At 61.2% G+C, this 27,854-nt stretch overlaps 1 protein-coding gene across 3 annotated transcripts; it reads right to left on the bottom strand.

Moving 5' to 3' along the window:
• Nucleotides 1-1,945: 1,945 nt before the first annotated feature.
• Nucleotides 1,946-27,854, bottom strand: PALM (paralemmin). 3 transcript variants are annotated; one of them, XM_075997988.1, is made up of 9 exons: nt 27,736-27,854; nt 16,083-16,134; nt 15,600-15,680; nt 15,384-15,514; nt 13,176-13,326; nt 12,009-12,030; nt 10,542-10,601; nt 7,703-7,834; nt 1,946-4,012 (listed from the first exon to the last, which is right to left on the bottom strand). In XM_075997988.1, exons 1-9 carry the CDS (start codon nt 27,738-27,740, stop codon nt 3,483-3,485), a joined length of 1,164 nt encoding a protein of 387 aa, XP_075854103.1. In that variant the 5' UTR covers nt 27,741-27,854; the 3' UTR covers nt 1,946-3,482. The 3 variants fall into 3 exon arrangements, with proteins under 3 accessions (XP_075854103.1, XP_075854105.1, XP_075854104.1); XM_075997989.1 differs by lacking the exon at nt 1,946-4,012 and adding an exon at nt 4,019-7,301; XM_075997990.1 differs by lacking the exon at nt 7,703-7,834.

The following is a 27,854-nucleotide window of genomic DNA, read 5'->3' on the forward strand; positions in this document are numbered from 1 at the left end:
CTGGAGGCCGCAGAGCCAGCCTGGGTGTGGAGTGAAGAAGCTGCCCCAGTCTGAGACCCCAGCTGGGTCGGGGAGGGTGGGGATGGGACCTCCGCGCTCCCTGGGGAAAGAAGACCCTGCCGAACGCCCAGGGACCACCTGCGCGGAACACAGCCCCGCCTCGCCCCACAGGACGCGCCCGGCCCCGGCCCTAAGCCTTACCAGCCCCTGTCCCCAGCGTCCCCAGCCTCCGGCAGCCTCCCAGCCTCAGCTCCGCTCAGCAATGGGCACAGAGGCCTCCAGCGCCGCCCGCCCGCCAGGTTGCCAGGGCACAGAGGCCCCACCCAGGGAAGCAGGTGTCCTCTTCCTCTCAGCCCCACCTGGACTCAAGAAACAAAGTCCAGGGCAGAGGGAGAAAGACGACACCGGGCTGGGCAGGGGCAGGCGCCAGGCCCTGGGCTGCCTGCCGTGGGCCCAGGGCCCCCATCCAGCCCCCTGGAGCTGGAGCCCAGCCTGAAACCTCCCCCACTGCCACAGCCACCGGGGCCTCCCCCCTCAGCCCGCCTCCCCGTGCTGCTCAGAGGGGCATGCCACTTCCCAGGGGCACACAGCAGCTCGGGGCCACGGCTGCCTGTTTCTCCAGTGCAGGGAGGGGCTGCCCGCAGACCCCTGTGCCACCTGGCCCAGCCCAGCCTTTGGGGCCACCCCTTCCCTGGACAGGCCGGGCTCCCCAGGCCAGCAGGGCCTAGGCTCGAATCCCCCCTAAACTCTCTGAGCTCGTTTCCTTCTCTGAAAAATGGGGACAGCACAGCAGTGGCCCCAGGCCCCTCCCATGTGGACGCCAAACCAGGCCATCAAAAGGCCTCAGGGAGCCAGGGGGACACGGAAGCCCCCAGGCATTCACCCTGACTCTAACCCTAACTCTAACCCAGAGAACCTGCCGGGGCCACGGGCTGCCCAGCATCTGCGGGGAGGTTGGGTCACTGGGCCCAGCACTGTCTACGGGGTGGGGGACACAGTGGAGGTGGCTCAGGCTTCAGTCCCCCAGGCTGGGGCTCTGTCCTGACCTGCCCCTTGGCTGGCTGTGGGACCCCTCTGAACCTCAGACTCTTCCTCCAACTCCAAATCCAGCAGGACTATGTGGGTGGGGGGTTAAGGTCAGATCAGGACAAAGGCCCACCCCAGAATAACAGCTTGAGCACCTAACGGCTGCTAGGATGCCCAGCCTTCAAATCCCTCCATCCCTGGAAACAAGCACGAGGGCTTCAAGCCCTGCTTAAGGGCACAGAATGGCCCGTGGTTGGGTTGGGCTTTGAACCTGCATTCCCTCCGTTGTATGCACTCCACCACGCTCACATGGGGAAACTGAGGCCCTGGGGGACAACCATCCTCCCCCAGGCTGAGGCTGGCCTCCCACCAGGGTTCCTGTTTCATGGGTGGGGAGACCAAAGCCCAGAATGGGCAGCAGCTCCTCCAAGACCACGCCGCGAGGTGGAACGGGGGGCGGCCTCCCCGAGCATGCAGGCAGGCCTGACAGACGCCTCCCCACCCCGTGTTCCCCAGAGGCTGGTGTCACCAAGAGCTTGGGCGGTGGCTGCGGGGACCATTCCACCATCCCTGGGGCTGAGTCCAGCCCTAGGAGCCTCACGGCCCACGGACAGGGCGGGCAGGTGCAGAGCCCCAGGGCCCCTGGGAAGCAGGAAGCGAGTCTTGCTAAGCATCAGCCCCACCCCCCCAACGTCCCTCCGGGCCTTACCTGTGCAGGTGCAGGTGGGACTCCAGCAACGCCACTCGGTGCCGGGGTGAGCCTAAGGCGTGAGCGTGTGCAGGAGAGGCCCGGAGAGGGGACGCCAGCTCCCCGGACCCCGCTTGGCCTCCCCTTTTATGGCAGCCGGCTGCTGGGGCCCCACCCCCGGCCCAGCCACGCCCTCCCGCCCAGGCGAAAGCCAAGAACTCCAGGAACTGGGGCTGTTCACGCTGTTTATTTGCTCCTCTGGGAAAAAGTCAAGAACATTGGGGGCCTCGTCACACATCGAAAGCAGAAAGGGGGCGGCAAGGGCACTTCAGCGAAGGCTCACGGCTCGAGGGACGCGGGCAGACTCCAGGGAGGAAGAGGAGGGGTGCCAGGTCACCCCCAGAGAGGGCCTCTCCTCCCAGCCACCCAGGGGCAGAGCTCAGACTGGGACCCAGGCTCCTGTCTGAGGTGGCCCCTACACCTGCCCTGCTGAGGCTGCAGGTGGCCACTGGACCCAGAGGTGGCCTGGGCACTGGGCACCAGGCTGGAGGCCCCTAGGGAAGGGGCCAAGACGGAGCCTGGTCGTCCAAAGCCAACACGTGAGAAGAGGGTGTCTGAGAATGTGCACAAATGTGCCTCCAGGGACGAGTGTGGCTGCCCCCAGGAGGGGCGCCCCTTGCCGCTTCCAGTGAGAGGGGCTGGGGCAGGCTCACTGGGCCCCGGGCAGGCTCATGTCGGGCCAGGGGCAGGCTCGCATCAGGCTGGGCTGGGCCCTGCTGCAGCCCAGGGGAGCCTCCTTGTCCCAGGCTGCTGTGTCCCTCCCTCCACTGCCCGGAAATGCTGCGAGCCCAGCAGACTGGCAGGCAGGGCCTGATCTCTGGGGTGTGGCTGGGGGGACCCAGGACCCTGGTCCAAGCAGGTTGGAGAAGAGGCCAGAGGTGGCCCCTGGGGTCCCCAAATTAGCACCAGGAGGAAGGAGGGCCCAGTGGGGTCAGGAGCTCAGGACAAGAAGCGGCTCACCCGGTCCCATGACTCTTGAATCGCCCATCTGGAAGACAGCCCAGGGGCTATGGCCCCTCCCGAGGCGGGGGCATGTCTCGGGGCTCCCCTCCCCCAGACTCCATTGTCCACTGGCTGGGCCCATAGAGGGCGTGGGGGGCACTCAGGCTTGGGGGGGCCAGAGGGGCCCGTCCTCCATCCCAAGACCTCAAGCCCCAAAGGACGCATGGCCTCACCCCAACTGCTCGAGATTGGGGGGCCAGCGTGTTTCCGGGGAACCCCACAGAGCCCCACTTCCAGGTCCTGAGCAGGCCCCAGGACCCCTCGGCTCCCTGGGTCCCTCTCCGGCGGGGTGTCCCCTCAGAGACCTCATCGGAGGTGGCAGAAAGGCACAGGCGGGAGCCCAGAGGGTGGCAGGCTGGCCTAGGGCTGCACGGAGGCCACGGGTCGTGCCTGCCAGGCCCACGCTGGGCGCGACCCCGCATCTGTGAAGCTGCCGTGACGGGGGGTGGGGGGGGTCTGTCCGTGTCTCTCTCCTACCAGGTGCAGGTGCACGGCTCTGGCTGGGGTCAGTGTGGGGGTGGGGGTGGGGGTGGGCAGGGCCCCGTCCCTCTTTCCAGTGAAAGAAACTCAGAAGGAACACGTGACAACACGGCAAGTCCTGGGGCCCGTGAGGCTGTGGGTGGAGGGTGGGCAGGCGCCGGGAGGGGCCGGGCTGGTGGGTGTCTGTGGGGTGGGGCGGGGGCCGGGGTCCCGGGGCCGGGCCGGCTCACATGATCAAGCAGCATTTACAGCGCTGCTTCTTCATGTCAAGGTCCTGGGGGTCGCTGGTGGTGGCCTCGGGCGCCGCCTGATTCTCTTCCCCTGGGCCCGCAGCAGCGGGGGGCTCAGCGGCGCTGCCGTTGGGTGGCGCAGGCTCCTTGGGCTCGGCCGCGTCCTCGATGACCACCAGCTCCGCCGTGATGGTGTCTTGGAGCCCCAGTACCTTCTTGGTCTCAGCTTCATCCTCCACGTTCTGGTAGCCCATGAAGATCATCGTGACTGGTGGCTCCTGGCCGGGCTGGATGCCTGGTGGGCCAGACGTGGCCTCCCCCGGCTGTGCCTGCACCCCGGTGATCTCCCGCCGGGAGGGCGTGGTCCGCACGGCCTCCTCCATGGCCCCCCGGGTCTCTGCTGCCCCGGCCGTGGACCCTGCCTCGCTCAGCGTGACCTCGTCTGCTTTGTGGATGAGTTCGTCCACCTCCGAGGAGCTCAGTGGGTGGATCCCGTTCTCGGCAGTACCATCCACAGCATGGACCACTATGCGAGGAGAGACAGGGAGAGTGAGCTGGCTCCCACACGGGAGGGAAGCCTAGGCTCATCCTTAAGGCCACTGAGGATATCACGAACTAGATTACACATGTACGACTGCTTGACAATTAAAGCTCCCTATTAAGATCTGTGGATGCAGCCAAAGCTGTACACAGAGGAAAATTCATAGCCACAAAAAACCCACATATTAAGAATCAAGAAAAACTGGAAAATGGCTGGTCTGAGTACAGTGGTGTTTGCAACTAATTGATCACAAGTAGTTACAGATTCCTTTGTTCCTTCTGCATTCCCACTGCTTCACTTGACTAGCCTTTGGAAAAAAAGAAAAGAAAAAGTAGAAATAAATGAATTGGGATTTTACTGTCTTTCATTTTGAGGTACAGTTGACCCTCGAACAACATGGGCTTGAAATGCGCAGGTCGACCTATATGCAGATTTTCTTCCTCCTCTGCCACCACTGAGACATTAAGACCAACCCCGCCTCTTCTTCCACCCATTAATTGTGATGATGATGAGGATGAAGACTTTTATGACAATCCATTTCCCCTTAATAAATAGTAAATATATTTTCCCTTCCTTTGATTTTCTTAATACAATTTTCTCAACTCTAGCTTACTTTATGTTAAGAATGCGGTATATAGTACATATAAAAGTATGTCTTGATCAACTTTTTATGTTATTGATAAGACTTCTAGTCAATAGTAGGCTATTAGTAGTTAAGTTTTGGGGGAGTCAAAAGTCATATGTGGGCCGGGTGCGGTGGCTCACACCTGTAATCCTAGCACTCTGGGAGGCCGAGGCGGGGAGATTGTTCAAGGTCAGGAGTTCGAGACCAGCCTGAGCAAGAGAGAGACCCCGTCTCTACTAAAAATAGAAAGAAATTAATTGGACAACCAAAAATATATAGGAAAAATTAGCCGGGCATGGTGGTGCATGCCCATAGTCCCAGCTACTCGGGAGGCTGAGGCAGGAGGATCGCTTGAGCCCAGGAGTTTGAGGTTGCTGTGAGCTAGGCTGACACCACGACACTCTAGCCTGGGCAACAGAGTGAGACTCTGTCTCAAAAAAAAAAAAAAAAAAAAGTCATATGTTCATTTTTGGCTGCAGAGGGATCAGTACCCCCCACCCCCATTGTGTTCAAGGATCAACTGTATTTCTATATTCTTTAGCTAACTAACTGCCACACAATGACGTTGCAAAGTAGGTCTATATTTTTCCATTGTAAAGACAGTAAAAATGAAAGCTCAGAGAAGGGAAGCAATTATTAGCCAGAGGTCATGAAGCTGGCCAGGGCTAGACCCTTGCTATTTCCTTCAGCCTAGTCCTGTTCCCGCATATGAATGAATACCCACCCACCCTGGGGATCTAGAGGTTAGAAGTTATAGGGATTCTGATACTTTTCCATCTTTGGGCTTATTTGGTGGATCTTGAATTAATGTTTCATTCATTTTACCCAGTCTTTCTTGTTTTCTAGTAAATGCCATCAAGGCTATACATTGTCCTCTGAGTTTTGCTTTGGCTGCATCCCACAGGTTAGCTTATGTTGTTCTCTTTAAAGCATGGCTTATAATTTCCATTTTCATTGGTTGCCATGTTAAGCCAAGATTTATTTAGAAGGTTTTTTTTTTTTTTTTTTAATTTCAAGCAGTAAAGGATAAAACATCAACTTTATAACAATCCTTACAACCTCCTTGGCAGCCTAGGACGTGGTCACTTTCTGGAAATATCCTACCTGTGATTGGGTAGAGTTTTATATATACAATCGATCTTGTTAAATATGTTTCCCAAATTTCTCCAACTTTACTCATCTGTGTCTCTGATTTGTCACTTCCTGAGCTGTGCTGGACTCTCTAAGGACCAGATATCAGCACCTGGAAGGACTCTCAGCCATGGTCTCACGCCAACTGTGCAAACTCCTTCTAGAAACACAGCTGTCCTGGCCACACTGGGGGCAAGGGGTGTGACAAAAAAGGTGGCCCCAGGGGCTTGCCTCCTCTCAACCAAGGGTCAGGGCCCCTGTCCCCTGCAACAAGCTGGGAGGAAAGTTCTCCCCACTGTTTGCTTCCAAACCCCTGAGGAAGACTGTCCACGCTTCAAGGGCTCCTATTGACTCTGGGCTGGAGGCCCAGAGGGTGGGGTGTGTCTCGGTCACACAGAAGCCAGCCAAGTGTTTCCCACCTGCCACTGCCCCAAGATAGGCATCCGAGCCCTTGGCTGCCATGGAAACGGATCACCTTCCCGTTGCTAAGCAACCAGAGTCCAGTCCGGCAGGTCCTGAGTCCCCAGGGGCTGGGGAAGGCAGAAGTGGGTGGAGTGGCCTCCCTGAGGGTCTCTGTGTGTAAGATGAGGCCCTGGGACGGTGAGAGCTGGAGCCCACACCCCAAAGCCGCCCTGGAGCCGGGCAGTAAGAGAACCCTGGACACTCCACAGGCCCAAGCTGCCCCTAAGGACACAAGGCTTTGGGAATCAAACCACAGTGCGATAAGAAACGCTTCACGCCCATGAGGTTGGCAACTATAATAATGGCTAATAACAAGTGCTGGGGGGGTGGGGACATTGGGGACCTCGTCCATGCTTGTGGGAACGTGGCACGGTGCAGCTGCTGTGCAAAACAGTTCGTGAGGTCCTCAAAAAGCTATATGTGGAGTGACCGTATGACCCAGCAATTCCATTCCTCGGTACATACCCATGGTAAATGAGAATATATTAACATATCCACACAAAAACTCGTGCAGCATCACAAAGCTAAAAGGTGACAACGACCCAAGTGCCTGTCACTGGACGAGTGGACACACCCAATGTGGTCCGTACACATGTGGAGCATAACTCAGCTGTGAAAAGGGACGGGGGGCTCTGACACAGGCCACAGTGTGGAGGGACCCTGAGGACATCGTGCTCAGTGAGAGACGCCAGACACAGAAGGACATGCAGTGTGTGACTCTGTTTATAGGAAATGTCCAGAACAGGCAGATCCACAGAGACGGGACGTGGATTCGTGTCGCCAGGGGCTGGGGGAGGGGTGGGGAGTGGTTGCTGCTGGGAATGGGCTTCCTTCTGGGGTGACGGGATGTTTTGGAACTCGATAGTGGTGCCAGCTGTACAATTTCAAACACACCAAAATCTACTGGATCACGTACTTTGTAAGGCTGCAGTTTAGGGTCCGTGAGTGGCATCGAGAGGGAAACTTTGGGGCTTTCGTGCGAGGCTCCCTGCTCCTCCTGGCTTCCCTGTGGCCATCTACCACGGCCTGTCCCCCTCTTGGATACCACAAGGAGCCCTTAAAGCCAGACGGGATCTCAGCATGGTGGCCTAGGCTCCACCCCCCAGTGGCTTTTCAAGGCCCTAGGGACACAGTCCCTCCCTCCGCTCCACACCGGCCCCAGCAAACTCCGTCCCACGTCTGCACCTGCCCTGGCTGCTCCCCACGCGCCCCGTCCTCCCTCCGTCACCCAACCAGCCCCTGCTCCTCTCTGCTGTGACGTCCCCCGGCCCCCTCCCCGCCCTGTGAGACCCTCCCGTGCGCCCCTGCGATTTTCTGTAGCCCTCCTCATGGTGGCAACGGCTGGAGTGAACTGTGCACGAGCTCGGAAGGGCGAGGACAGGAGCCGAGTCCACACGTGGCCTCTGGCCGGGGCCTCTGCTGGGGCAGGGGCAGGGGCGGGGCGGGGGCTGTCATACCTTTGGTCTCATCTTCGTAGACTTTGATGCCCTGAGGGAGGGGCTCCCGGGGGAGCAGCGTGGTGCTAGACAGCACCCGGGTCTCCCCGGTCACCTTGTCCTTCTCCACGGTGATCTCCACCGAGTACATGGCTGGCACGAGAGTCGCGGGGTTACGCCACGGCCCGCCCGCCCCCGCGCCCCGCCGCAAGCTGGGGAAGGGGCAGCCAGCAGGGCTGAGCGAAGCGCGACACCCTCTGCAGCTCCGCAGTGCTCAGGGCGTCCGGGCTGGGGTCCTCTGCTCGGCGTTCAAGGCCCAGCCTCTGCCCCACCACCTCTGCCCACCGTCCTCCCCCACCACCCAGCGCTGGCCTCCTAAGTCCTGCAAAGCCTTCACGGGCCCTCCCTCCTCAGAGCACAGCGAGTGGGGGAGGCCCCGCCCGCCCGGGTCACGGCCAACACTTGACCTCCAGTCCGTCCGCAGACCCGCGATCCCCAGCCCGACCTCTCTCTGCCCCGCCAAGGACAGCCCCAGCCACCCGGACATCACGCTGCGGCGACATGAAGAAAGGACGATTCCCTCTAAGACGAATGGGTGTCTGCCGAGAGGCAGCATGTCGCCCGGCAGTCCTCAGCGCAGAGCCTCGCCAGCCTGAGTCCTAGCCGCCCCCGCTCCCGGAGGGGCAGGCGATGCCACGGGCTGGGCCACGGGGCCCCGGTCACCGGGTCCCCCTCCTCCTGCCGGCCTGCGAGGCTGAGGCCCAGCAGCGCCCGGACTCCTCGGCCAGGCCCCGCTGTCGTTTCCAAGCCTGCAGGGCCGTCTCTGCCGGCCTCACCCCGGCTCGCTCCTTCCCACCGCCGCCCCACGGGAGCCCCACACTCACGCGCCCAGGACCCCACTCCCGATCTGCGCCCCCACAGGCAGCTCCGTCCTCCCGCCGGCCTCCGTCTCCCCCACACCCACGCCCTGTCCGTCTGCACCCTGGGGCTCCACCTTCAGAACACCCAGGCCGGCCCCGCCAGAACAGCCCAGTCCCCTCCGCCCTGGTCTCCCAGCACCACATGGTCTGGTCTTCCTGAGCCACCAGAGGGCGCCTATGAGCCCGTCAGGCCAGTCCCTGCTCTGCCCACAGCCCTCCATGGCTCACACCTCCCTTCTCCCCCCACGACCTGCCCCACCTTCCCCTCCTCCCTCTGTCTCCTCACTCTGCTCCAGCAGCACAGGCCTCCTCACTGTGCCTCCAACACGCCAGGCATACCCTGCCCCAGGGCCTTTGCACAGCTGTGTCCTCTGCCTGGAACAACCTTCCCTCAGATATCTGTACATCTTTCCCCCCACCTCTTTTGGGTCTTTGCTTAAATGCAGTCTCTCGCTCTCTCTTTTTTTTCTTTTTGAGACAGAGTCTCACACTGTTGCCTGGGCTAGAGTGCCATGGCATCAACCTAGCTCACAGCAACCTCCAACTCCTGGGCTCAAGCGATCCTCCTGCCTCAGCCTCCCGAGTAGCTGAGACTACAGGCATGCATCACCATGCCCGGCTAATTTTTTCTATATATATTAGTTGGCCAATTAATTTCTTTCTATTTATAGTAGAAACGAGGTCTCGCTCTTGCTCAGGCTGGTTTCGAACTCCTGAGCTTGAGCAATCCTCCCACCTCGGCCTCCCAGAGTGCTAGGATTACAGGCGTGGGCCACCGTGTCTGGCCTTAAATGCAGTCTCTTAAGTCAGGCCTCCCCTGAGCCCTGTGATTTAAATGTCTTCCTCCCTCAAGCTCCCCATTCTCTGCCTTACTTTCCTCCCTAAGTTATTGTATAGGCCCCCCCCAGGATGTGTCCCCCCAGACCTGGTACACAGCAAGAGCTCAATAAGCACTAGAATGAATGAATGAATGATTGTTATTCAATCCGATGTCCCTGCACAGCCTAACACCTGCACACCCAGATGTCTATGTCCAGGGCTGCTCACACAGTTGAGCAGGTTGTGCACTGCACAAAGTCACTGGCTGAGGGGACCAGCGGGGGCGCCTGGCCTCGGTGTTAGCCAGGGCTGGTCTAACTGCCAGCTTTGGGGCTTTGCAGGCGTTCCCCCACTGTGGGAGATGCGACCCTCCGCCTCTTGCCTCCTGGGGCTAAACCCTCGCTGGGCCGTGTAGGAGACCTGGCCCTCCTTCCCTCGGGAGCCTCAGTCTGTCTTCGCTTTCTTTCCTTGGGTTTCTGCTATTCCAACTCACTCCAAAAACAGCAATTATGACTTATTCATCATTGCTCCTGCTTTATGCCAGGCGCCGGGCGTGAGGTCAGTACGATCCCACCCCTCCGGCAGGCGGAAACATTCAAGGCACCATAGTCACTGGGAAAGAGGGGGCTCAAACCCTGACCTCACACCCCGCACGACTCAGAACCAACCCCGACTTCCCCCTGCTCCTAAGAGCAGCAGTGCCAGAGAGCTGGCTTGGTCCCCCCCAGGGACGGGGCGCTCACTCTCTCTCCCGAGGCAGCCAGTCCTGCTGCCCGAGGACGGCGGAGCGGGCAGGATTTGCAGCGAGCGTGTTCAGGCGTGAGCAGCCCCGCACACGCGTGGCAAGCCTTGAGGTTAAGGCGCAAGGAAAGCGGCGAGGGGCGTCGGGTTAGGGCCGCCATGCGCGAGGGCCCGTCTTCTCGGGGAAGCGTGGGCCTGCGTGTGACCAAGGCACCCAAGCAGGGGCGTCCCGGCCCCGCCCACCCTCGGAGCCACCAGCCCCCGCCAGACACTGCCACGGGTGGGGCTGTGTCGCCCCCACCCCGCCAGGACTCCCAGGACCCAGGTACAGCGCAGGGTGGCGGCTGGACTCGGGCGCTGCAGCCTGGGGGCCAACCCACCTGCCTTCATCATGGTGGAGCCTTCGACTGTCCTCGCCGGAGTGTTAGAGACTCGCTTCTCTGCGCGGGAGGCGGAGGGCGGAGAGAGAGGGAGAGGAGATCAGAGGGGACACGTCACGAGGGCCCCCAGACACCTGACACCCTCTCACACACATGCATCCGGGCCCCCCAGACCTCCGGCCCCCTGCCCCATGCTCGTCTCTCAGCCCGGCAATTTGCACAAAATCCCTGAGAGGCCTGCATGGATTTTTTTGTAAATTATTAATTTTTAATGCTACAGTAAGACAAGGAGACGCTCTCCCCATGAATAATTAACACACAACAATCAGGCCAGAGAAACTCCAGGCACCACGGCCAATCCCAGCGGTGGCTCTCGCCTCCCTGCTTGTGATGTGCAAACACACACGTTCAGCGTGTGCTCTTCAGATACAATTTATGTGTAACCAATTTCCTATACCGAACGACTTAACGATATATGCGCTAAGCTACGATATCTACTCTAAGAATATATGTTGCTTTTTTTCTTATCTTTTATCTTTTATTTTTTTTTTTTGAGACAGGGTCTCAGTTTGTCACCCAGGCTGAAGTGCAGTGGTATCATCAACTCCTAGGCTCAAGTGACCCTCCCGCCTCGCCCTCCCCAGTAACTGCGAACTACAGTCGCCACCATGCCCGGCTAAGTTTTCTGATTTTTTATAGATGGGGTTTCACTAGGTTGTCCAAGCTGGTTTCGAACTCCTGGGTTCAAGTGATCCTCCTATGTCACCCCCCCCGCCCCAGAGTGCTGGCATTATAGGTGTGAGCCACTGTGACCAGCCAGAATACATATTTAAATATCATCGAGATGTGAAATATTTGCAAATGCGTATGATCTACATGCAATAATTTGGGTGTACAGTGTGCATAAAATGGGTCCCAGAGTTCAAACTTTTGCCTTTTTGCTTTGTCTGCGCTTTGTGCTGCATTGGTGTGCCTGCTTGGGAACCCTGTCCTCCTCAATAGAGCCTGGTTCCAGACCAAGGGCCTGCACACAGAGCCAGGTGGCACATCCACAGAGGATGCCCACCGCCAGCCTCAGTTTCCGCTCGGGTACCAGGGATGCTGCACTTCCTCTCCCAGGAATATTGCAGAAACTGAGGGAAGACATGGTAAACAGCACTGGGCGTGACTGCAAGCCAAGACCAGGACTCAAGGAGAAACAACCAACCATTGCTACTACTACTGCTGTTTATCATTGAAAGCAACAACAGCAAGTGACCCTAGCCCTAACCATCAACTCTAACCCTACCGAATCGTACCCTAACCCTAACCCCTAACCCATTCACAAGCCTAACCCTACCCTAACCCCAACCCCAACCCCAACCCCTAACCCTAACCCTAACCCCAACCCCTAACCCCAACCCTAACCCTCCACGCCCGCCATCCCCGCTCTGGCCAGCAGAGGGCGCAGAGGCCCCGCGTGCCTACCTTTGGGCGTGCCCACCGGCGTCTGCAAGAGAGAAGAGGAGGGGTCAGGGGTGTCCTCCTGCAGACCCAACTCCCCACCTGCTGGGAAGGAGCTGGCCGCAGCAGGTGACACCAGATGCACCTGCTTCCTGTCTCTCTCGGGGTTCAGGACAGATGTGCAGGGGTCCCCCTCCCTGTGCACCCCCCTCAGCAGGGCCTGCAGGTCACGCTGGCCCCCCCGCACTGCAGTCACCTCCTCCCAGGTGCTGTCTCCCCGCCGGCCCAGTTTGGCGCTGGGTGGTCAGACCCGCGCCCATGAGCCTCCCCTTCCCCTCCCCCGCTGTGCCCAGCCCCCCGCCACCCACCCCCTTCCCCATCACATCACTGGGCCGTGTTCTTGGAGTTTGCTGCTCCCTGAAGGGACTGTGTCATTCCCCCAGCCGGGGCCTGTGTCTGCCCCAGGGCGCGGCAGGGACCACACACGTGTCCTGCTGGGGCTCCCGCCAGCACGCAGTCCGCTCAGTCTACTCTCAGTGAAAGATACCTGGAGAACTCCTACTCAACCTCAAAACCCACATCCTCCAGGAAGCCTGTGCTGCCCTCTTGGAGCCAGAGCTTTGGATGCCAGCGAGGCCCCTCCCATGCCCGCAGGGCCCCTCGGGCCCCAGGACGGTAAACGCGGTTGGGACACTTCTGGATTCTCCATAACATGCTATGGTGGCCACGGGCGTGGCGCCCAGAGTCACAGGGTGGGGTGTTTTCATAGAGACAGGGTCTCGGTCTGTCGCCCAGGCTGGAGGGCAGTGGTGCCATCACAGCTCACTGCAGCCTCCAACTCCTGGGCTCCAGCGATCCTCCCGCCTTGGCCTCCCAGAGTGCCGGGACTAGAGGCGTGAGCCACCTCGCCCGTCTCGTGTAAAGCGCTCACTGTCCATGCATTCGATGAACCTTCACGACAAGCCCAGCGGAGGGGTGCGCTGACTGCTCCCCCATCTTACAGATGGAGAAGCTGAGGCCCAGAGACGGAAAGCAACCTATCCCAGGTCACACAGCCGGGAAGCGACTCAACTGGGACTCAAACGCAAGCACCAGCTCCCGAGCGAGCTGCCCCGGTGGCCATGCGGGCAAAGACTAAGGGCGAGGTCTCGCTGGGACCCACCCCGGGACCCGCCCCCTTCTCCTCCTCACCTGCTGGGAGTTCAGCACCACCTCGGCCTTGGGCTCCTCCCTGGCGGGGCTGGGGGCCGGCGCGCGGGCGGGGCTGGGGGCCGCGGCGTTCTCCTTCGCGGCTGCGGGGGCGGCGTCTCCACTCTCCAGCACCTCGATCTCCTTCTCCAGCCTGGAGGGGGGCGCGTGTGGGTGAGAACTCGCCGCACGCCCCGTCCCAGCCCCGTCCTGGGGCTTTCTGTGGGACAACTCCCAGGACCGAGCCTTTCCTAACACCCCTGTGCAGACGTCTCACCGTACCCCGTCACGGTGGGGGAAACCGAGGCACAGAGTGAAGAAGTCACACGACACGCCGGCCGTGGCGCTGGGATTCAAACCTCCCAATTTGTTTCAAACGAACCCTCCTTTCCTTTCCGCTGGAATTCACGTGTTTTCACAGGAAACGTTATCTCTCCAGGGAGAGTGGAAAACCGTGTCATTTTCCAAGTACTGGAAGATAACAGGACCGACAGATCCAGCAAAAACAAACCCGGGATATTAAATCCCAGCCACTGGCTTTGGCGAGGGCGGGAACGTGAAGGCAGCTCCCAGAGGTGGGCCCAGGTTGGCAGGGGGGACGCAGGGCCAGACACCTGTCCCCCCTTCCCCAAGGAAAGGACTGGAGACCGAGGTCAGCCTGGAGGGCTTCCGGGAGGAGGTGTCTGAGCAGGGCCCCTGAGCAGGCAAAAGGAGGGTGGAAGAGCCCCAAACAGGCTCCGGCTCAGTGCCCAGGAAGCGGCTGCCCTGGGGTGGAGGAAAGAGCAATCAGGCTGAAGCGAGGCCAGGGCCCCTCCACCGAGGACCAAGCCTGCCGCCAGGGCTGTGCCCAGCAGGGGTGCGTGGAGCCAGCCCTGTGATTCCCCTGACCCTGCGCCCGCCTGGCATGGCCCATCTGCCCGCAGACCCACCCGGCCCAGGGCCAGGCCCGGCTCCACCCCGCCTCTGCCGAGCACCCAGGGCCGGCCAGGCACACAGATGGTGCTTAATGTTTTCTGGAATCCTTGAAGCCCCAGTTCACAGGGGGGGAAACTGAGGCTCGCAGAGGTGGAACTGCTCCCACCCAGCCCTGCCTTTAAGTCCCCCTACCCTGGGACAGAAGTCCAGCCCAAGGCACCCCCAGGGCGGGCTGGGGGCAGGGACACCACGGGGCAAAGACGGCAGGCAGCAGTGGCCAGGCCGGGCCCGCTGGGCGGCCAGCGTTGGGCCAGCGTGCCGCGTGACCCGGACAGGCCTCCGCCCCGGGCCTCTTCCGCGGCCAGAGCAGGCGCTTGGGATTCTGGTCGTCACTTCCCTCGCCCTGACCTGCGCCCCGAGTGGAGCTGGGACTCCCGCGTGCCGGAAACTCCAGGCCTGTGTCCCGCCGGCCCAGGGATGACCGCGTTCCCCATCCTGCCCCTCCCGCTTCCTGCGGGCCCAGCTGCCGCCGAGCAGAGCGGGCAGCCACAGCCCAGCCAGCTGGGCCGGCGCCAGGAAGCCCCGGGGGAGGCCGGTGCCGGCAACTCCGTCCTGTCCTCGGGGACCCTGGAGCCGCCCCGAGCCCACGTCCCTCACACATCTGCTCAGATGGGGTGCTGGGCAGCGATTCTTAGTGCTTGGCCCCAACAGGCTGCCCGCCGCCTCTGGGTCAGGGTCAGGGTCAGGGCCAGGGTTTTAGGGCCAGGGTCAGGGCCAGGGTTTTAGGGCCAGGGTCAGGGTCCGGGTCAGGATCAGGGTTTTAGGGCCAGGGTCAGGGCCAGGGTTTTAGGGTCAGGGTCAGGGTCCGGGTCAGGGTCAGGGTTTTAGGGTCAGGGTCAGGGTCCGGGTCAGGGTTTTAGGGCCAGGGTCAGGGCCAGGGTTTTAGGGTCAGGGTCAGGGTCCGGGTCAGGATCAGGGTTTTAGGGCCAGGGTCAGGGCCAGGGTTTTAGGGCCAGGGTCAGGGCCAGGGTTTTAGGGTCAGGGTCAGGGTCCGGGTCAGGGTCAGGGTTTTAGGGCCAGGGTCGGGGCCAGGGTTTTAGGGCCAGGGTCCGGGTCAGGGTTTTAGGGCCAGGGTCGGGGTCAGGGTTTTAGGGCCAGGGTCAGGGTTTTAGGGTCAGGGTTTTAGGGTCAGGGTCCGGGTCAGGGTTTTAGGGCCAGGGTCAGGGTTTTAGGGTCAGGGTTTTAGGGTCAGGGTCCGGGTCAGGGTCGGGGTCCGGCCGCGCTCTGCCCGCCCACCTGGAGATGGAGCCCTCCAGGAGTTGCGCCTTCTGCTGGTCCTCCTGCATCTGCCTCCTCAGGTCCTCGTCGCCCTCCGAGGCCGAGGACGGCGTCCCCTCCAGCAGCCAGCGCTCCCGCAACGCCTTGGACTGGGCGGCAGGGGTCCAGGTCAGGGCCAGGGCTGGGGCCACCCCGCCACCCGCGCCTGCCACCACCGCCCTCCGGCCACCCCACCTTCAGGTGCTGCAGCTGCCTCCGGTCGTCCTCCAGCTGCCGGCGCTTGTTCTCGATCTCCGCCTGCCGCTTCCGCTTCTCCTGAGGGGGCCTGGGGTCAGCTCGGCCTCGAGTCCCGGAGCCGCGCCCAGGGGACCCTGCGTCCCGCAGGCGGAGGCAGCCGGCCGGAGCACATCTGCACTCCACCCGCAAGGCCATCTCCTGCGCGGTGCCGGCAAGGCGCTAGTAAACGCCAGCCTCAGTTTCCCCCCCACCCAACAGGCGGAGGGGGGCCGGTGGCCTGAGGGACTCAGGAGTGGGGACCTCCAGACTCATTGTCAACCGAGCGGAGGCATCAGTGGGAATCGGGCTTCCAAGGCAAACACCTCGCCCCTCCGCGCGCCTCGCTTCTGGGTCCCAGGCTGGGCGAGGGGTGCCCCTGGGACCCCAGTCCCTCCCTGCCACCTCCGCGGGTCACCCCGTGCCAGGGCGGAAGGAACTCACTGCTATGGCCTGGAGCCGCTCCTGCTGGGACGTGGTCTCTGCTGCCAGGACCCTGCGGGAGGGGAGAAGGTCAGCCTTGGTCCGCCCGTCCTGCTGTCGGCTGGATGGGGTTCGAGGCTTGGCCCTGCCTCTTGCCAGCCGGAGACCGCACAGGAAAGCAATTCCTGCTCTGAGCCCTTTCTGCACAGTGGGACCCTTCCCTGCCTCCTCCAGGACCAAGGGAGTCACTGCAGGAAGGGGAGAGGCTCCACCTGGCAACCAGGAAGGGTTGAGGGAGAAGGGGGCATCCAGGCTGGGCCATGAAGGATGCATAGGAGTTCATAGGAAGGATGCATCAAACATGTTTGAGGAAGAAGCGTGTCACCTCCCAGCCAGGACTGTTCAACTGATCAGGGCAGCCCTTGCTGCACCCTCCCGCCCACCGAGCCCTGTTCTGTAGCCCTGGGGGCGGGGGGTCACATAGAGGATGGGACATTCACCAGCCTGGCCATCCAATCCTGGGCTTGGAAAGTCAACAATCCCATCCTGGGGCTTCTGGGTGCTTCTCACACCAGCCTCCACTGGAGTCTCCCAGGAGCCCAAAGGCCCAGAGAGGGCAGTGAGCCTCCCAAGCACACACAGCCAAGAAGCAAAGCCAGGATTCAAGCCCAGACTTTTGCTCTCATCCAAGCAATGCCTTTGGAGAGCCCGCCCAGTGAGGTTTTAGCCTCAGCCCCCAAGACTGGTATGCAGTAGGTGCTTAATAAACATCAGTGTCACCAGATGCACCTGAAGGAACCTGGCTTCATGCTGTCGAGGTTACGGGCCCTCCGTGGGGTTGGCGGAAGGCCCGGGAGCCTGGAGAGTGTGTCTTCCCTGACCCACACCCTGGCCGCTGTTAGGCGCCAGCTGTGTACTCATGGCTCAGGACAGAACCCCAAATTGGGTCAGGGTTAGGGCAGCACCCTGCCCCTGCCGTTGCCACCTAACCCTGACCCCACCTGGCAGGAGGGGCGGGGAACTGATCCCTCCTTCCCTCAGTCTCCTGCAGTGCCCCCAAAGCTGCATGCAGTAGGAGCTTAATAAGACGCAGGGACCAGTGAAGAACTGAACCAGCGCCGAGCTCGGGCCTTCGCTCCCCCTGTGGGGGCGTGAGGATAGCCTGGCGGTCCCAGGGCTCGCGGCCACACGGAGGAGAGTGGAGGGGCCTGAACGCGTGTGGGGAGGTCTGGGTCGTCGCCCCAAATCCCGAATGGCCCAGGGCGCGTCGCCCGCTCCGGGCAGCACCAGCGGGCGGGGAGCCCAGGCTGGCGCACGGGGCCTGCAGGGCCGAGAGGCATGAGCCTGGGACCAGAGTCTCCCAACCCCTTATCTCCAGAGACTGAAATTACAGCCCATCCTTTGGTTCTGCCGCCACCCCCAACACCCCCAGCCTGCGGTCAGGGCCCGGAGCCACTGAGATCCTCAGAAGAGCCCCTGCTGCCCGCTGGACCTCAGTTTCCCACCTGCACACACACGGGGGCACAGACACCTCAGGCTCCAAACCCTCCCATCGCTTCCCCCTGGTTCAGCAGGGAAACAGAGGCACAGCGTTTTGCCTTTGCCCCATGCCCGAGCCCGGGAGGCAGCTCCCGGGTCGAGACTACACTGGAGCCCGCGCTCCCTGCCTGCCCGCCCCCACTTCGGTTCAGTTTCCCAGCCTTGCGGAGGCCTGTGAAGTTACCCAGCTCCCATGCCCCAACAGTGACCCCAGCTGCTCCTCCCTTCCTGGCAGGTGTCACCTACCCCTCCCTCTCTGTGCCTCCGGGAGCTGAGAGTACTGGCCACACCCTCTGCAGCTTCCCTTTCCCCCTCCTCAGGGAGGCTGGGTTCAGCTGGGTGGAGTTCAGGAAAGGCTTGATCCAGCTTTCTGGCTTGGGGGCCCCTTCCTGAATGGCCAGATCAGCTGGAGTTCTTGGACTGCCCTGTTGCGCTGTGTGAAGCAGGCAGGGTGCCCTCTGCTGTGCTTCCCCATGGGGCCCAGCCCCTTACTTCCTGCCAACCCCCATGCCCCCAGCAACCCCTGCTGCCTCCCTGCCCCCCAATCCTCTCTACCCCACAACCAGAGGCAGCTTCCCAAAATGAGACTCGGACCCTGTCACACTCCTGCTCCAAAGCCTCTGTGGCTCCCATCCTCCCTTGGAAGAGCCATGATGCCGGCCCATTCCCTCCCTGCTCTCACCCCTTTGGTCTCCCCCTCACTCACTCTGTTCTAGCCATTGGGACCTCCTAGCTGTGTACCAAGCTCCGTCCTACCTCAGGGCCTTTGCACGTGCAGTTTCCCCTTCCCATGTTTGGAAACCAGGTGCGGAGAGGGCAAAACGAAGCAGGTGGTGGCAGAGCTGGATTCAAATGACCACCCAGTTCTAGGTCCCACGGCGGTCCCCTCCCTGGTTTTCTATTCCAGGGACCCACCCAGGAAACAGCAGAGCTGGGACTGGAAGTCGACCTAGCAGGTGGGACCCCAGGGCACTGCGCCCATCCCCTCCCCAGCGGGCAGCTGGCCATCCAGGCTGGACACAGGGACACAGGGCCTGCTGTGAGGCCGGCTCGCCAGGCCGCAGACAAGGCGGGCAGTGTCCTCTCCGGCGGCCTGTCCTGCCGGACTCAGCCGGGGCAGGGGAAGGTCAGGCGGGAAACAATGTCCCCGTCGTGGCCCAGGAAGAGAGTTCCCACCGCTCCCCGCCCGAGTCCCCGCCACAGACGGAGGGCACAGGCCGGCGCCCCCCTCGCCCCCTCCCCAGGCCCGGGGCGCCAAGCCGCCCCGCCGCCCCGGGCGCCGCAGCCCCGGTGATGGATGGCGGGGCCCGCGGGAGGCGGTCGTCCTGGCAACCGCGCCGTCCCCATGGCAACTGGGAGGCCCGGCACGCGGGGGCGGGGCCGGCGCTGAGCATCCCCCGCCCGGGCCTCTGGGGCTGCCTGGAGAGGGCGGGTCTCGGGCGCCCCGCCCGGCGGTGCGAGGGCTCCGGGTGGGCTTGGGGAGTGCGCCCGCCCAGAGGGGCCGCGCCCGGCGCAGGTCCTCAGGCCAGGCCGAAAAAACGCTCAACCTCCCATATCCGAAAAATAAAGCAAAATGCAACCGTAAACAGCGAATGAAACAGACACGAAGTAAGAACGCCTCCCCGAGCGCCGCCCGCGGCCGGCCGCCAGCCCCTCTCTCGGGCGCGGGAACCGAGGCCCGCACGGGCGGGCAGGGCCAGGCCGGGCCGAGCTTCCCTCCGCCTGTCGCCCCGGCCCTGAGGCTGTCACCGCGTCGTGTCCAGGGGAGGGGCTGAGCCTGCACCCCGGTGGCCCGGCTCCAGCGCAGGGTGCCCCCAGGGCTGGCGTGGGGGGGGGCGAGGCCAGATCACAAAAGATCTTACATGCTGGGTGGAGAAGCTGAGTTTCTCAGCCAAAAGGCCTGGGAGGGTTTAGGGCAGGATGGCAGGTGCCCCGCTGGCGTGTCCCGGGGCAGGTCACTCCGGTATCTGGGCCTCCACCGGCTGGCGGGACTCGGGCGCCCGTGGGGGGACACGCCCTCCGCCCCGACGCCCACTCCCAGCGCACGCAGGCGTTCTGTCCTCGAGGGATTATTTTTACGGCGCTTGGAGCAAATTCTGGGCGCGCGTCGCGATGTAGGCGGCCCAGGACCCGGCGAGGGCGTCGTCTGCGAGCGCGAGCGCGTGAGATAATCCGGCTCCAGGAGATGAGCTAATAAGGTCCAAACCCAACAAGATCCCGGCAGAGGCCTTCACTTTGCTGGGCGTTTATTTTTGAAAGGCCCAGAGAGGTTACGCAACCAGCCCAAGGTCACCCAGCGGGCAGGGCGGGCTGTCGTGGGGAGGCGGGCTGTCGTGGGGAGGCGGGAGGGGTGTGTACGCGTGTGGGGGGTGTTGCACTTGTCCTTCCAGAGCCCACGCCCGGGCAGCTCCAGCCGGAACAAGGGGGTCCCTGCCCGGGCAGGCGCAGAGCCCAGCGCCGGGAACATTCCTGATGCTAATTGAAAGGAAACAGCTGACGGTGACCTTGGCCATGGGGGGAGTCACGCGGGCTGGGAGGTAGGGGTGAGGGGGAGCCCAGCAGCCCCTTCCCCCACCGGGCAGGGAATGGAGGGGGTGTCCAGATTCCAGCCGCTGCTTCTCACCTCCGGGGTGACCTGGAGTCTCAGGGGGAAGCCCTGGCCCTGGCAGCCCCCTGCCCTCCCTCCGCTACCCCCTTGCCCTGCTCCAAGCCTGCCCGCATTCCAGCCCCAGTATCCGCCCCTCCCCCATTCCCTCCTCCCCCTCCAAGGTCCGCCCTAGCACAGCCGCCTCCTCCAAGAAGCCTCACTGAGCCTCCTCCGCCAACGGAAGGCCCCCCTCCCAGCCCTGCACTCAGCAAGGCAGGCACCCGGCCACCACTGTCAATGGGGAGGTGGCCGACACACGGGGCCACTGAGAATGCTAGGAGGGTCAAGGCGGAGAGGCACCACTCCACCAGGTTGGCCGCGTTGGCAGGGTCAGGGCAGGCCTTGGACCGAGGAGCAAACCTGTCGCCTATTAACCTGGGGCCGGGAGGGCTGGCCCCTGCCCTGGGCCCTCCCAGGAGGAAGGCGGTGGGGCAAGCGTGGGGCCCACTCTGGCTTCAGGGGGGTGGCAAGGCAAATCCATCCGCAGAGGCCAGCCCAAGGACCCTGGGGCATCCCCTCCACCCTGTCCCCCACCCGGGCCACACGTGGGAAAATTCCACCGTGCCACGCTGGGAGCACCCCCTCCCAGATCTCTGTGGCCTCACGCACTCCCCGGACCTTTCCTCAGATGGCACCTCCTCACGTAGGCCTCCCCTGACCTCCCTAATTAAGTGTAACCCCCCAGCACCCCCACACACCCCCAGCCATCACTGCCAGGAAACACCCTGGTCACATCTTTTCTTCCTTGTCTTCCTGCGAGGACAGCAACTGCGTCTTTTTTGTCCCTGCCATGTCTCCCAGCACCCAGTATACAGCAGGCACTCAATAAATGTTTGCTGGGCCCAGCAAGTCAATTGGCGTCTTTCCGTCTTCAGAAGAAGGCCTTACCCAGAGGTTCCCCAAACCTCAACCCCTGCCTGTGACACTCCTGCCAGCCCCATGGGCCACCTGTCCTGTGATTACTTCCTCTTCTTTTTAAAGACACTCACTGTCACGACTGACATTTACCTAAAACAGCGCCTGGACTCTGCGCGTTGAAGACAGCACAAGCTTCAGCCACCTTCGGGGTGACTGTACCAATTACCACGTGCCACAACCCAACTGTCCATCGATGGGTGAACACCACACGCTGGAACATCACTCAGCCTTAAAAAGGGACGAGGCCTCGACACAGGCCACGGCGTGGAGGGACCTTGAGGACGTCGTGCTCAGTGAGAGACGCCAGACACAGAAGGACACACAGTGTGAGACTCCATTTATGTGAAACGTCCAGAACAGGCAGAGCCACAGAGACGGGACGTGGATTCGTGGTCGCCAGGGGCTGGGGAGGGGGTGAGGAGTGACTGCTCATGCGGACAGGCTTCCTTTCGGGGCGATGACAAAGTTCTAGCACTGACTGCAGGGATGGACACACCACTTGGTCAATGCACTAAAAACTACAGAATTGCACGCTGTAAACAGGTTAATCGTGTGATATGTGAACTATATTTTAACAAAGCTATTACAAATTAAAAAAAATATATACATATATATATTCACACACATGTGCGCGTGTGCATAATGGACACGCCAGTCCTCTCACCGAGGGCCAGGCCAGGGCTGGGGCTGTGGTCCTGCCCACGGCGCAAGGGGCGTCATAAGGCCCTGCTGGCCCTGCCCTGGGACTTTCCGTGCTCAGAAGGATTTGGACACAAGCTGGTGAGGACAACACCATCTAGAACCCCCCTGCCTGTGCCCCCGCTGCCCCCCCTGCCCCCAGGCCCGCCTGGTCCCACCCCTCCTCCTTTGTCCCCACAGTGCCTCCTGCCCGACTGCCCTCACTCTGGTCCTATGCCTCCTGCCCGACTGCCCTCACTCTGGTCCTAGCCCTAAGCCACCGCAGGCCCGGTGCAGGCTCCCCTCCCAATTCCCAGCCCCGCCCAGGTTCTGTCCTGGTGACGGGCTCTGACTGTCCCCCAATCCCTGCTCGAAAGCCCTGGGCAGGGGACAACCATCCTGGCCCGAGTTTGTGCTCCTCAGACACCAAGACTCCTTCCGGGGCAGTGTGTCCCCCGTGCGGCATGCAGGGCACCCGCCACCCTCCTCGTGCGTCCAGGGACTAGGCCAGCTCTCCCTGTCCAGGCTGCCCTATGTCTGCGGCAGCTCCGACAGCCACAAAGACCTGGAGCTGAGTGTTTGCCCACCCAGATGTGGGGACCCGCCCCCTCTGGCTCCGGTATTTCTCCCCAAGCTGCCCCCATGGCCTCTGTCCAGACTTAGCCACAACTTGCTGCTCCCTGGTCTCACCCCTTAGCTGCTGGAACCTTTTTCTGATGCCCAAAGTCAGCCTTTGGTGCTCCCCATGGTTCCCCTACCTGGCATTCAAGGCCCAGCAGGGTCTGGCGCCAAGAGCACAAACCAAGGAGCATTCTCTCCTTCCAATGTGTTCCTACCTCCGGGCCTTTGCACGTGCTAGTCTCTCCACCAGGTACGCCCTTCTGCCTGCCTGGGTAAACCCCTAAGTATCCTTCGCAGAAAACGTTCATAAGAGACTGGACCAGGAAACCTTCCCCACACACCAGAGAAGACTTCCATGGGTTCCCAGACCTCTCTGATCCTGCACAGGGCTAGGATGGCCAGTGGGGAGTATTTGTTAAATGAACAAATGACAGGATTCCTAGATCAAGAAAGGACAGCCGGGCATGGTGGCTCACACTTGTAACCCAGGTACTTTGGCAGGCCGAGGCAGGAGGATCACTTGAGTCTAGGCATTCAAGACCAGCCTGGGCAACAAAGTGAGATCCCATCTCTACAAAAATTTTAAAAATTAGCTGGGCATGGTGGCACGTCCCTGTAGTCCCAGCTACTTGGGAGGCTGAGGCAGGAGGATCGCTTGAACCCAGGAGTTGGAGACTGCAGTGAGCTATGATCGTGCCACTGCACTCCAGCCTGGGTGACAGAGTGAGACCCTGTCTCTACAAATAAATTTTTTTTTTTTTTTAAAAAGGACTTGCCCTTCCCCTGACCCGGCTTCCCGAAGGACGGGGCTGGGTGGGGTCATGTCCCCACTGATCAGGTGAGAAAAGTGAGTCCAGAAGAGAGTGACATGCCCAAGGTCTCACACGGATTCCAGACTCCCCTTCAGGGTCCCTATCCCACCTCCCAAGTCAACAGCCCCAAGTCACAGATGCCCCAGGGGCAGAGACCCCTGACGAGGCCACCTTCCCTGTGGCTCAGTCAACAAACTAGGTTTGGCCTGGCGCGGTGGCTCATGCCTGTAATCCTACCACTGTGGGAGGCTGAGGCCGGCGGATTGCTCGAGGTCAGGAGTTCAAAACCAGCCTGAACAAGAGCGAGACCCTGTCTCTACTATAAATAGAAAGAAATTAATTGGCTAACTAATATTTATAGAAAAAAAATTAGTCGGGCATGGTGGCACATGCCTGTAGTCCCAGCTACTCGGGAGGCTGAGGCAGGAGGATTGCTTGAACCCAGGAGTTTGAGGTTGCGTGAACTAGCCTGATGCCACGGCACTCACTCTGGCCTGGGCAACAAAGCGAGACTCTGTTTCAAAAAAAAAAAAAAAAAACAGGCCGGGCGCGGTGGCTCACACCTGTAATCCTAGCATGAGGCAGGTGGATTGCTCAAGGTCAGGAGTTCAAAACCAACCTGAACAAGAGCGAGACCCCGTCTCTACTATAAATAGAAAGAAATTAATTGGCCAACTAATATATATAGAAAAAATTAGCCGGGCATGGTGGCGCATCCCTGTAGTCCCAGCTACTCAGGAGGCTGAGGCAGGAGGATTGCTTGAGCCCAGGAGTTTGAGGTTGCTGTGAGCTAGGCTGACGCTATGGCACTCTAGCCTGAGCAACAGAGTGAGACTCTGTCTCAAAAAACAAAAAAAAAAAACCAGCAACAACAACAAACCAGGTTTGAAAGCCGATTCCAGGATATCCAGGACCCCCTTGACTGCAGCCACTCACTGGAAGGTATCAAAATCCCCTCCCCTGGCCCCTACCCCAGCAGCTTAGGGGTGGGAGCTTGGACCACCCAGGAGCAAACCCCAACCCACACCTTTGCAGCTGTGTGTCCACCATTTCCCCTAGCCATGCCTCAGTTTCCCTACCTCCTAGGGCTGCTGTGAGGATCAGGTTCACACACACAGCACTCAGAAAGCAATCGCTAAGTAAAGAAAACACCTCTGGCCGGGCGTGGTGGCTCACACCTGTAATCCTAGCACTCTGGGAGGCTGAGGCAGACGGATCGCTCAAGGTCAGGAGTTCGAAACCAGCCTGAGCAAGAGCGAGACCTTGTCTCTACCATAAATAGAAAGAAATTAATTGGCCAACTAATATATATGTAGAAAAAATTAGCCAGGCATGGTAGCGCATGCCTGTAGTCCCAGCTACTTGGAAGGCTGAGGCAGCAGGATTGCTTGAGCCCAGGAGTCTGAGGTTGCTGTGAGCTAGGCTGACGCCACGGCACTCACTCTAGCCTGGGCAGCAAAGCTAGACTCTATCTCAAAAAAAAAAAAAAAAAAAAAAAAAAAGAAATCACCTCTGAGCTCCCCAACAACCACCACTTCCCCGACCTTCCCAGCTTTACCTATATATTCCTCCCCATCCAAGCCACTCAAATTTAAGTCAAATCTCCTGGTCTTACAAAGAAATGTCACATTGTTACTAAGTCTGAGAAAACCAGAAGCCACTGCCACAAACATCATAGCAAAAACAGGAGGGGGGCCGGGCGCGGTGGCTCACGCCTGTAATCCTAGCACTCTGGGAGGCTGAGGCGGGCGGATTGCTCGAGGTCAGGAGTTCGAAACCAGCCTGAGCACGAGTGAGACCCCCGTCTCTACTATAAATAGAAAGAAATTAATTGGCCAACTAATATATATATATATAAAATTAGCCGGGCATGGTGGCGCATGCCTGTAGTCCCAGCTACTTGGGAGGCTGAGGCAGCAGGATTACATGAGCCCAGGAGTTTGAGGTTGCTGTGAGCTAAGCTGACGCCATGGTACTCACTATAGCCTGGGCAACAAGCGAGACTCTGTCTCAAAAAAAAAAAAAAAAAAAAAAAAAAAACAAAAACAGGAGGGGAAAAAAAATAAGTACAATGAAAATAAAAGCTTGTTATTAAATTCAATTATCACTAGATACTGTTGCCTTTTAACTGGCTCGCCTCTCCTTAAAAAGGGAGATTAGCAACCCGGAAAGAGTGTTAAGGACCCAGTTAGCACCCAGTTGAGAGTTTCCCCTTGAAAGCTTACAGGCCCGAGGTGGGGAGGGAATCTGGGACAGTCTACATGGTCAGAGGCTCAACTCTGTCCTTGTTCCAGGGTTCGAGCCCTGCCTTCGCCGGGACAGGGGTTTGAGCAGCAGAGAATGTCTGCTCCAAGCTAAAATCCCCTTGTTTTACCACCCAGGCCTGAGCCTCTCGGAGGGGCGTAGCCTCACCCAGGGCCACACAGATCCTCCCCAGAGCAGAGCCCGGCACCTGCCCCCCCCCCGCCCCCGCCAGCCACCACACCTGCCCACTTGCCGGCATGAGCCTGCCCAGGTAGTTACTCTTCAGTTTTCCTGAAATCCTCAAATTAACAAAATGTAATGTTTTCATCAACAACATTTGGAAATCTTTACAGCATTAAGATCCACTCGCTAAACAAACTTTCCCCCAAGACCAGCACCCCGGTAAGCCACAACCCCCTCCTGTGGTCTTGGACTGAGAAATCCACGGAAACAGAAGGAGGGGACGGTCACGTTCTAGCAGCCGCTGCTGCGGTGCCCGAGCCGGCTCTGGAGAGGGGCAGGTGTCCAAGACCAGGCGGGACCAGATGGAGCCTCCCTCAACCATTGTCAGCCCAAGAACCGCGGAGAGAGGCCTTCACTCGTCAGAAAAAGCAGCGGTGAGCCACGGGTGGCCTATGGGTGCCTAGCTGACCCGTGACAAAGGAGCCATAAGGGCACACACAGCAGGAGGGCCCTCCTTGCACTGTGTGACCCTGGGGCAGCAGCAGTCCCTCTCTGGGCCTCAGGCGCCCCCAGTGGGAAAGAAAGGAGACAATAGGGTCCAACCAGAATATTCCCTCATTCCTCTCTCGGGGTGGGGTGGGGGCGTTTCCACGCCTTTCCCGGGCAGCCCCCTCCCCACGGCCACACCCTGCCTGGCCCTGCTGCCAGAGGCTCCCAGTGGGCCGGGAGAGCAGATAAACAAGTGAGGGGAATGGCGAGCAGGCAAGTCCGGGCCCTGGCTCCCCTGAGCCCCTGGCTGGGCTCCCGGGGCGGGGTGGGGGGGCAGGCCAGGCCTTTGTCTGGCTTTTCTAAAGCAGAGGACACGGGGTGTCTCGCTTTCCCAGGGAGGGAGGGAGGCGGCTCCCACCCAGCTGAGGGTGTGGTGGGTCACGGGTGAATCCCCGGAGGAAAGTTGCCGGCTTAGAAAACACACCCAGTGGGAGCGACCAGTTGGGCCAGGCTGGCTGGACCTCCAGAAAGCGACCTCGGTCCTCTGGCTGGGGCCCAGAGCAGGGCAGCTGCTGGCCCTGTCCCAAAGTGGGCAGGTGGGGTGACCCCAGGAGGTGCCTCCTGGCCCCTTGCCCATGCAAACACACCCCACAGGCTCAGGGTGCCCACCTGTGGGAGTGAGGGGTGGGTGGGGGTCACCAGCACACTGGGAAGGGGGACCATGTGCCTGAAGGACCACGCACCCTCACCCGGCACCTGCTGTGTACAAGACCCCCTGCCAGCAGCTCCTTCCCTGACCCCACATGGGCCCAGGTCACCCACTCGGCATGCAGGGCTCCCAGGATTTCAGCGGGGGCCGCAGACTCTTGTAGCTACACCATTTGGAGCTCCATCTTGGAGACACTTTCCCTGGGAGAGGATCAGACCCAAGCTCCCAGCGCCTGGTCCCCTCCTGTCTTGGAGAGCAGCCTGGGGAGAAGCCCCCTGCCTCCAGCGGTAACGCGGGGTATCTGGCGGCTGGACCACGCACGAGCAGGGGGCTCCGGACACCACTGGAGGCCCCTGGGAAGGGCGGGGGGCTGGCCCGTGCGCGCGTCCAGAGCGCAAGGAGCAGTGCGCTCAGGCTGGGGCGGGGGGAAGGGTGGGTGAGCTCAGGGCGGACCGCTGCAATTTGGGGAGGGGTCGCTCCACCTCCCCGGGGCCACCCACAGGTGGCCGAGGGCCGAGGCTTGCCCAGGAGGCGCGGGCGGCGCGCGGGCGGAGACCCGAGCCTCCCCTTCCCAGCGTCCTGGACTGCCCCCAGCCACTGCCTCCCGGGTCCCCAAGAGCCGTGGGCCGCCGGGGTCCAACAGCGGGGCCTCAGGGCTGGCGCGGCCCAGCCCGCGTCCCTACCCAGCCGAGCCTGGGGGGCCTGGAAGCCCCTCGCCTCCTCCCCTCCCGGCGGAGGCCGTGACGCCCCCGGTGGGGCGCGGTTGTGGGGGCCTCCCCCTGCTCCCTCGGCGCTCCGAGCCCCCCACGCCCCGGCCCGAGCGCGCCTACTCACTCCATCTCCCCGCCGAGGTCCGGGTGGGTCCGCGGTGCTGGGCGGGGGCGGGCGCCGGGCGGCGCGCGGGCGGGCGGGGTGGGGGAGGGGGCGCAGGGCCGGGCGGGGGCCCAGGCGGG

This window comes from Microcebus murinus, chromosome 27, assembly GCF_040939455.1.
Source record: "Microcebus murinus isolate Inina chromosome 27, M.murinus_Inina_mat1.0, whole genome shotgun sequence".
Taxonomy (NCBI): domain Eukaryota; kingdom Metazoa; phylum Chordata; class Mammalia; order Primates; family Cheirogaleidae; genus Microcebus; species Microcebus murinus.